Source organism: Fonsecaea nubica, assembly GCF_001646965.1.
Source record: "Fonsecaea nubica strain CBS 269.64 chromosome Unknown Scaff29, whole genome shotgun sequence".
NCBI lineage: Eukaryota > Fungi > Ascomycota > Eurotiomycetes > Chaetothyriales > Herpotrichiellaceae > Fonsecaea > Fonsecaea nubica.
In genome coordinates, this window is record NW_019173702.1 from 91,639 (window position 1) to 101,380 (window position 9,742).

The 9,742-nt window shown below is 52.7% G+C and overlaps 3 protein-coding genes across 3 annotated transcripts; 2 read left to right on the plus strand and 1 right to left on the minus strand.

Moving 5' to 3' along the window:
* Positions 1 to 722: 722 nt before the first annotated feature.
* On the plus strand, positions 723 to 4,359 carry AYO20_05142 (hypothetical protein; the record flags this gene model as incomplete). Its single annotated transcript, XM_022643436.1, has 7 exons — positions 723 to 1,180; positions 1,233 to 1,272; positions 1,321 to 1,747; positions 1,849 to 2,012; positions 2,064 to 3,179; positions 3,251 to 3,745; positions 3,799 to 4,359. The coding sequence occupies 7 exons, from the start codon at positions 723 to 725 to the stop codon at positions 4,357 to 4,359; spliced, it is 3,261 nt and encodes a 1,086-aa protein (XP_022500535.1).
* Positions 4,360 to 4,815: 456 nt separating this feature from the next.
* AYO20_05143 (hypothetical protein) lies at positions 4,816 to 6,399 on the minus strand (the record flags this gene model as incomplete). Its single annotated transcript, XM_022643437.1, has 1 exon — positions 4,816 to 6,399. The coding sequence occupies one exon, from the start codon at positions 6,397 to 6,399 to the stop codon at positions 4,816 to 4,818; it is 1,584 nt and encodes a 527-aa protein (XP_022500536.1).
* Positions 6,400 to 6,760: 361 nt separating this feature from the next.
* Positions 6,761 to 8,893, plus strand: AYO20_05144 (hypothetical protein; the record flags this gene model as incomplete). The annotated part of the gene is made up of 2 exons (XM_022643438.1): positions 6,761 to 7,062; positions 7,123 to 8,893. 2 exons carry the CDS (start codon positions 6,761 to 6,763, stop codon positions 8,891 to 8,893), a joined length of 2,073 nt encoding a protein of 690 aa, XP_022500537.1.
* Between the last annotated feature and the right edge of the window lie 849 nt (positions 8,894 to 9,742).

The window sequence follows — 9,742 nt, forward strand, 5'->3', positions numbered from 1 at the left end:
GCGTCTCTATCCTTGGCCTCCTCTTTTCAAGGTGAAATTGGTGCTCAGGCTGAATCACATCCAGCCCGTGTCAGGGTCGCGTTCAGCCATTCAGACCGCCTGGCTACTGCCCCTAGCAAAAGGGAAGCCAAGCTATTTGAAAGGCTGTACTGAGACCTGTGGGAACCCAGCCTGACCTCTTCAATACCTACACCTCCATGGCTTACCGCTCAGGCAGGAAACAAGCCACCCTCCCACTAACGGTGCCGTTGATGAACGCCATGTCACGTACTCGGGGCCCCAAGGCACCTCCATGTGGCTTCAACTGTCATTCGACATGCAAAATAGCAATCCAACCCCTTGCACTCGGGGACTTGTCAGCCAGCCAGGTTCCCGGCTATGTAAGACTTGTCTTAACTCATGAAAGCTCACCTTAGATTTGCTGCTGGACAATTGGCTAGCATCACAACCCCCCAAAGTTCCATCTGAAGGTGATCCCCACAGGAACCTTGTAGAGGTCAACCTGCGGTCGGGGCGGTGACGCACCAGACCTGCTGTGGCTCGATTAAGCGACCACAAGGGTCAGTCAGGCAAAATTTCGTCCTGTTGAAGAATCGTCTCCCCTCAGCCTGATAAAATACTTTATTGATGCTGATCACAGCCTTTGAGAGAGATCGACGCTGCGCTTTGATCTGGTTGTCCCTCCATCTCTTATCCGTCTTCTCTTTTCCAACCAATTCAAGATGGGCGACCCTGCTGATTCTCCAGCGTACAGAGTAGGCTATCGCGCTCACGAATACAAAGATGCAGGTCTACCATACGAGAAATCTCCAACGCGGTCTCCAGATCCAGCCCAGAAGGAAAGTGAGGCTAAAAGTCGTCAGGCAGATGCAGTTCCTGCCGACCTGAGCAATCCGGATCTGCCAATCTATAAGAGATATATCGCCCCTGCCCGTCAAATCGTGAACGAATATGACGCTCTATTCCCGGACCTAGAGCGTGGTCCAGACCAATTAGGCGATCAACCGAACGTTCTCACAACCGTGGGAGATCAGCCCGATGATCAAAGCGTTGAGTGTCATCATATCATGGATAGCTGGGGAGAGCGTGGAACTGGGGACAGCCATCAATTCTATTTCAATTCAGCAAAGCATAAAACTGCGGCTGGGACCCCGATTGCCGATGGAACTGTTGAATGGGTGTAAGTTCTTCGAACTTCAGGAATTCTTACAAACTGACACAACTAATGTCAGACATTTGGGTTTTCGATCCCCAACACCTAGCCGGATCCAGGTAAGATGCTCGTCTGGCCCTCTTTGGTCTCTCTAATTCTAGGGCTAGTCCGTGGTCGACAAATACGCTCGCTCAGGACTGGAAGATGGAATCGACCGATTGGCTGATGGCCTTCTGAGACGAATGTTCAGCAACGAGGAGAAAACCTTTGTCGGAGGGTACTATTTGCAACCTGGCGTCATACGCTATGATGGAGAGACACCGTTACAAGACGTGCCCGACAGACCTTGTACATTTGTCAATTTCCCCTATCTATGTCTTGAGTGGCCTAGGGAACTGGAGGCGCTGCCAGAGGAACCTGACCCCGGGAACAGGAAGTTTCCGGTGCGCTCATTGCTACAGTCGCGCTATCGTTTACAACTTACCCGCGAGAAAGATCAGAAGCAGTCTGTCTCCGCCTTGACCAACAGACAGGTCAATGCCTGCATACAGCCCGCTTTAGCCCACCTGAACTCCGGCACTGCCATGGAGAAATGTACCAAGATTGTACACACCCATCAGCTCTGGTGCTTGTCTCTTAGTGGAGGCAAGTGAGGATGATTCCAGTGATGACTGTCACAGACTGACTGGCTCCAGACACCGTTGTTACGTGCGCTCCTATAAAGGGAGCAGCGCTTCAAGGACAGGTCATCTCAGTGACCGAGATCAACCAGGACGACCCCACTGTCCAAGTAGTGCTTGATCATAAGGGACGATTGAAGCGTTACAGATATCAACGCAATCACTGCGATTCTTGGTTTGTATGTTTTCCCACGCCAAGAGATCGTATTCATGAACTGATTTGGCCACAGCGCTTGTTGAACAAGCACAGACAAATCTTACTCTCGAGGGGACTTTTCGGAGACAAAGGTATACAGAATGGACAATTCGACCTGTTCTTTCAAGGCGAGAGGAATCAAGAGACGGAACTTACTTGGTTAAACTGGTTGGAAGTTCTCCAGAAGCACAATACATCGAACCTGGAAATCACGATCAGGAAAACATCAGGATCCAAACCACCGGGAATTAGCTTGGCTGGAGCAACAGCTTTAAGCCAGGCATCTCAAAACCTCCAGATTCCAAAGTCCAATCAACAAGTCGTGGCAGATCCTCGACTCCCAGCAGTGAACAAGGAACCGGGCGAATCATCGGGAATGCGACGCCGCAACCAATTCGAACGTACGGCCAATAACGCAGATCAGGAACGAACATCTCGAGTACAATTCGCCGGTGGTGCTGATAATGTCCTGGGACCATCTTCGGACCCAAGTCCCGAAGACTTTGCAAACAGCCTCGGCAGTGAGAAACGTAAAATCATTCCGTTCTTTCAATGGCGACTGCGTAAAAACACCAAGAAAGGTGCTGAGAGCACCAGAGCTGGACGCAGCCGCATCGTATTGGACAAGATTTTACCGAAACTGTTGGAGACATACCGAGAATTGTTCTACGATGAGAATCTGATCTTGGACGAGTTGGACTTGGAAAGCTTGACACAGTTGTTGAAGTTGGAAGGACGAACATTCGAGCAATTCGCCGAGGATACCGAAGCTGGTGCACAGCGTGGTGAGCAAATTGAGTTTCTGATCAAGTCAGCAAGTGCACTTTTGGACCTGTTTTTGCCAAATATTATCGAACAAAATGCGCAGCAAGGACAGTCCCAGCATCTCACTGAAAACAAAGTCCCTGGACCTGCAGATACAGGTGGCCACTCAGTGGAAGCGTCAAATGGCACGGGGAATCCTCTAGATCGCACGAATAGGCCGGCTACCGATAACACTTCTGCTGAATTAGTTCAACATTCCTCTCGCAAATCAGACGCAGCTATCGACACGGCGAGCGTCAAACCTGATGGGAAAGATATCACGCCTGGAATGGAGGGTCACGCACTTCTGAATCTCTTCAGAGCGGTATTTGGGGGCGTCATTCTGGTGAGTTAGTCAAGCGATTTGGTTTGTGCGTTGTGTGATACGCGAACATGCGCTAATGCTGTGAGATATAGTTCTTGAAAGGAGCAACCATCCCCGAGAAGGATTTTGATGAAATCATCCAAGTTCTACGAACCACCCACGGGATTGCCCTTTTCTTACACCTCGGGGTTCGCTCGCTCTCGGGTATGGAAGAGTACGACCGCGACCCAGAGTTCGGCGGCTCTGCCATCTTACAACGAACCATTGTGAAAGCGTTCACGCACATCATCTACATGTTCTTTGGACTGTGGCAATCTCTCTGGGCGAGAAAAGAGAATGAGACAGCTCCAGAGCCTCAGCTGTATGCTTGGGCATTGGGCCACGGAGATATCTGTGCTAGGATGCTCCTGGAAGCAAGAAACGACCTCATTGCTGAAGCTGGAGAGTTTGAGAAGGAGCCGCCACATGGTCCAATGGTCACACCCGAGGCAGTCGTTATAATGCTTCTGGAACGTCTAAGTCAGAACGTTCATGGAGTGGGCACCTTCGATCTGGGGGACATTTATGAACGAGTGATAGAGAAATTGGTGCGCGTCAGAGAGAATACCGTTTTGCGGCGACGACAGCTAACACGACACAGGCTGCGGAAGTCGAGTACAACGCAACAAGACCGCTGCTGTTTGAGATCAACAAGACATCGGAAGAGCTCGACATTATCCGCGATGTGCTCAAACAGCAGGAGCGGGTTTTGCTGTTGTACCGCAGGTCACTGGACCCGGCAACGTTTAGCAAAGGCAAGGCCGGGATCGAGCGAGAGAAGAGGTTCCCCTGCGAGGAGAGGTCCATCAGCGCCGTGCTCAAGACAGTTCGAGAGCGGATCAACGACTTTGACGAGCTTAGGAACCGAATCACACAATTGCGGACTCAGAACGTTCAATTGGTCGAGACCCAGCAGGATGAGAACAACAAGGCTATCCTGGTCTTCACCGTGGTCACCATCTTGTTTCTCCCCATGTCGTTTGTGACTGGGTATTTCGGCATGAACTTGCAGGGCATAGCGAACACTAGGACCGGAGTAGGCCATTTCTGGGCTATCGCCCTGCCCGTGACCTCGGTCATTGCGATACCCTGTCTTGTGCTGGCATTTTGGGGCCCAATTGTCCGGATTTGGCGTCGGATACGACAGACGAGAGCAGACTGAGTGACCTAGGAAAGGTCTTGCTGTCTACACCCTGACTTGCGAAATACTGAAATCCACCGACTTGCCCCTGCCCTGGTCTCAATTCCTGGCTGGTACTGTGGTTATATGAAGACCGCCACTGATTCAGATAGAAACAAGCATCATAGACGTTTCGAAGAGCCTCCCTGCAAGATACGCCTGTGACCCGTCTCTAGACAGACCGCCCGAAAGATGCCCGATAGGGAAAGATTCAGATTGGCACATTTCATTTTTGCCTGAATGTTTCACACTCGACGGACTTGTAAATGGAATCTAAGCTTTGGAAGTGTGAGTTGGGTTGCGTGTCAGCTTTTGGAGAGGATCAACTTACGGAGAAAAGACCTTGATGCGATATTGATGCAACAGACTTCGAAGCTCGATCAGTGGTGATGGCAGAATCTGCAGAATATCAGACCGAGACGATGCCAATGCTGGGGTTTAGAACTCTACCGTGCCCTCTAGGGGAGTGTCTTCGGGATTTGATGATGGATCCTGCTCGACTTGTGACGGATCAATGGGTGCCTCGTTCGAGCCGTGGCTATCTCGTCGCTCTCCAGCGTCTTCTCCCTGTTTTTCTCCTGTCGCAACGATGGCGACCTTGTCCGCAGACTGGCGATGCTGGAATCGTGTCTGGGCACCGACGTCCTCGCCTCGGCTCAACAAGAATTCGCATGCTTTCCGGTATTCATTCCCCATTATGCGCGCCACGAGGACGAATCTTTCCGCACGTTGCTCAGGAGACTTGAGATCGCTGGCGTAGAGGCGGTCTCCGAGTGCGATTTCAAACAACAAGATCCCAAGTTGAAATAGCTGGGGACGCACTGAAGTTTTCAGAACGTCACCAGACGGCGAGCCAGGGCCTTGTTGCTGAATGAGGACGACATAACGCTGCCCGGATGTACTCGAAGGGATGCTCTTGATATTTTGACTGCTGAGGTGTGATAACCAGGGGGTTCCCAGATGGAACATGCCAAACTCCGCGACCTTGTACGCCAGCCCGAGCTTTTCTCGCAGGTTCAGACGGATGGCAATCTTGTGATCACCCTTACCGAGATCCGAGAGATTTGCAAAGGGCAGTGGCCCGCCTTCAACCATGAGAGGTCGCTTGACCCGCTCGATTCGATAGTAGAAAGTCGCCGCGGAGCCAGAGTCAGCCAGCTGGAAGACAGACCCAGTGCCTGCTGTGGGTTTGGCTGCTTTGAGAGCCTGCAGAAGGTCACTTTCAGAATAAAGCGGTGATTGTTCGCCCCCGATAGCTCTTGCGGTCGCCTCATCCTTGAGCGGGCCAATAACCAATTCCTGCATCTCTTGCGTGTCACCCGTCTTGAAGTAGAAGTGATAGCCCCGGCTGCGCTCCCTGTACCTCTGCCGTGAGGACAGTTGTGTCCACTCGTGGCAAAACAGATCGATTTCGAGATTGAGGTCCAGGTTGCGTCTCGTGCATGCGGTATAAAGTCGCGTCGACTCGCCTTTGCTCCTCACAATCTCCCGCAGTAATGCATCCTCGCTCTTGGCCGATATCAGAGAAGGCGCAATCTTGTGGTGGGCTTGGAAATGCAGGTCGGACAAGACGCTGAGATGGTCGAGAGACCGGCTCAAGCTGTCGGTTCTCTCCTGTAGGTCTCTCAGGTCAACAGGTCGAAGTTTGCGCTCTCTTCGCATCAACGACTTCCAACGATGGAGGGCTTTGTTTGAACCTTTGACACTCGCTTGACCGTAGGCGCGCAATATTCCCTGTATCTCCTGACACTCAGCCCCGATAAGCTCCAGGCGCTCTGCCACCGATCGGAACCCGTCCTTGCCCCAGAGTGAGTTCTCGTGGTCGGCTTCGCTCAGCGCAGTCGAATCCAGGGACCAACTTTGCTTCCAAGTCGACAGTTTGAGGAGGTTGGCATCCATCCGGAGGCGAACATGGTCAAGGTCATGATCAGAGTGGGCGAGAAGAGTCTTGCTGAACGAGACCATGAGCTGATATAAATCCTGAGCCTGGTCGATGACCCGCGCCGACGGGCTTTTATCCATCGAGGAAGATCAGCCTGGTGAGAACCAGAGGGCAAGAAGCCTAAGGATGGGGGAGAGTCCCAGTGTCAGAATTGGGCTCCTTTTTAAGGGGGGGAATGTGTGAATACGAGGCTTGTGTGACCTTCTGCTGCGCCCCTCCCAACACCGCCTTCCAACCCTTCCAACCCTTCCAATAAAGAATGCAGACACCCCCGGGTGACCCTATCCCGCCTGTGCGTCCCTGTGACCAGGCAATGTGGTGTGGTCTTCAGGTGTCCCCCTGCCATGCCAACGAAGCACAGAGAATTCCCGCCCTGTCTCTCTTTTCAAATCACCCTCGACCAAGTGTACTCGGTGCGCGGGTCACATTCATGGAACTGACATGACGGCCCAGCTGGAGACGTGCTGCCAGTCAATCGTCGACAAACTGACCAACGCGCTGTCTCTCGCGCAGCATGCAACCCACAATGCAGAGGAACCAGGCCTGCACGACATCATCAGCTCCGTCGACGACAGCATCATCGGCTTGAAGACGTGGCAGACCTACATACGACCTCACCGACACAGCACAAGGCCAACTCCAGTCGCTGAGCGGTACTTGAGGCTGATCTCGGACGAGGCCGATGTCATTGCGGTGGAGGTTACAAGATACAACAGCGTTCCAAGCGAGCAGCTGCGCGAATGGTAAGACATCTAGAGCCGGGGACGCAGAACCTGAGAAGCCAGTCTCTAAAACCATGCCAGGAAACCGTCACAGAGATTCGAAAGTGCAAGAAAGGAAATCAAAGAGCTGATTGGCGAACTACACACAGTTGAGGTTGCCGGCGCTGATAATACGAGGACGCAACGGGAGCAGATCGCTCGGAACGCCAACCGGCAAGTTACGGTGCTGGAAGAGTTGACTGAATGGTTCAAAGTGCGGCTTGGGTCTACCATCAGGCAGCAACGAGTTGCAACTTTTGCGCACGAACCTCGCACCGTTGGCAGGCTCAAGATTGGCGACCTGTGGTTTCTGTGGAGGCAAATTCCCACTGTCGACGGGTTGACGAAATCAAACATCGCCAGCGGACCACATGACGGCATCTCGATCGAAAGGTCACACGTCGACAGAGCCAGGATGGTGCTAGAAGCATTCTGTGAGGCCTGGCAAGCAATCACTCCGCAGATAGAAGACCGAGGAAAGTTTGAGGATCTCAAGAATATGGCCATGATTGCGACGGTCCTGAGCCACCTACACAATGGCCACGCTTACTTTGATCGGTTCCTACACAGACGATGGAACGACGATTTCCTTCCGTTTGACACCAACAAGCTACAAGTGATATTCTCCGGAGCGAACGACGCCTCACGAGTCGGTGATCTTTTCCGTGACCAACAATCCCGCGCAAGATGGAAAGAATGGCCTGAAGGGGCCCACGTTACATTTCGAGCCCTGGAGCCGTTGCCCTTGAAATCCGAGGAGATCTATTCCAACGATGGATCCTACAGTATTGTCGACAAGGTGCGGGACCTCTCATACCAGTCCGCGACGCCTCGATTCTATGCCAGAAAGCGTCAGAAAGCAACCCCGGCGTCACGCCAGCATCTGGAGAATGAAGTGAAGAATCTGAAGAGACTGAAGCACCACCACATCTTGAAGTACGTCAAGTCTTATGAAAGAGGTAGTGACGAGTTCGCCTTTCTGGCCACACCGGCGGCTGATGGTAATCTCCTGGGCCTGCTCAACCAATACTGCCGGAATGCTTACGACCGCGGGAGACTCAAGCCGATCTTGCTCAAAGCATTCGGCTGTATCAGCCTTGCCATGGATTATTTGCACAACAGGAAAGACACCCGACACCGAGACATTAAACCTGATAATATTCTGTATCACGAACATCGCTACTATGTAGCGGACTTTGGTCTTGCGTACCACTTCGACCCCCAGAGCGGCAGTGGAACTCATGGTCGCTTTGAATCCACGTACGAATATCGAGCTCCAGAGAACGACAGCACCACTCAGCCCCATGGGAGGTCGACAGACGTCTTCTCTCTTGGGTGCACGTTCCTGGAGATACTGAGTGCCATGATCAGGACCGGAACAAACGAGATCCGGGCTCTGCGAATCTACGTGGATCATCTGGACGAAGTCGGCAGATGGGTTGAAACCGCGTGCTGCGAAGAGCGGGGAAGGGAGCAACCGATGAGGAGCCTGCTCATGCTTGGTGGCAGGATGGTCTCCAAGGAGGTCGAGTCGCGCCCGACCATCCAAGAAGTCATTGTCGAACTTTGGGGAATCAGCACCAAATTCAATTACCCACTGTTCTGTGACGAGTGCATAAAACACCTACCAGCAGAGTTAGGTCTGAAAATTCAGGCCGACGGACTGCATCCCGAGGGGGGAAGTGTGGGCAGTGGACACAGTGGGCACAGCAGTAAGATGAGCCGCAAGAGCTTCAAGAGCTTTTTCAAGGCGACCAGAAAGCGGCTTCAGAATGTGCTGTCGACAAACGGTTATGCAGAAGAGCGTGACTGATGTGATGACCTGCCTTGCAGCGTTCCAGGACCCCTGCCAGGTCTGTTTCTGCAGCTGTTAGGCATGGTGGTCCGTTTGCGCGCAAAAGATTCGAAGCGTTGTCTGCCTCAGCTTCCAAAAACATGAAATGTACGCGCCCGCAAGAACCACAGCGGTCCTAGGGACTTTGGTTCGCTTACATCTTGGGCACTGGCGAATCGCTGGTGTGACATGGTCAAGTAATTCTGCTGTCGGCGCAGCGGCTAAACACTTGCAGCAAACCTCAACGCACAGACCCTGTGCCGATTGAAACAATCACATCAGGCAGCGTATCATGTTCTTAGGGCGGCCACCCAAACTGAACAACGAGAGGAGCTAGTCTTTGGGGAGATTGCGCCACCGACACCGCAACTTCTCGAGCAATCACCAAAGATGCGATAGATCTGCGACAGGAGACACCACCGCAACTTCTCGAGCAATCACCAAAGATGCGATAGATCTGCGACAGGAGACACCACCGCAACTTCTCGAGCAATCACCAAAGATGCGATAGATCTGCGACAGGAGACACCACCGCAACCGTCCGGTGGCCATCTGACCCAGACAGACTTCTTGGCTGTGCAAATGCAGGGCATGACTTGACCAATGAATTTCCTGCAGCAGGGATATGGTGATGGGCAAGCTAGCAAACTCATGCAGCCATGCTGTGGAGGGGCATTTTCGGTTTCAGCCTCACGGCGGGGTCTGGACCATTTCCTGTCAGGCGCATGCGTCGCACACGGAGTCTTGCAGCCCGGCCCAATCGTGCGCTGAACAAGAATCGCCTCTCTGTTGCCCAGGGATCATGACCGATGCCGTCTCTCAAGCCTA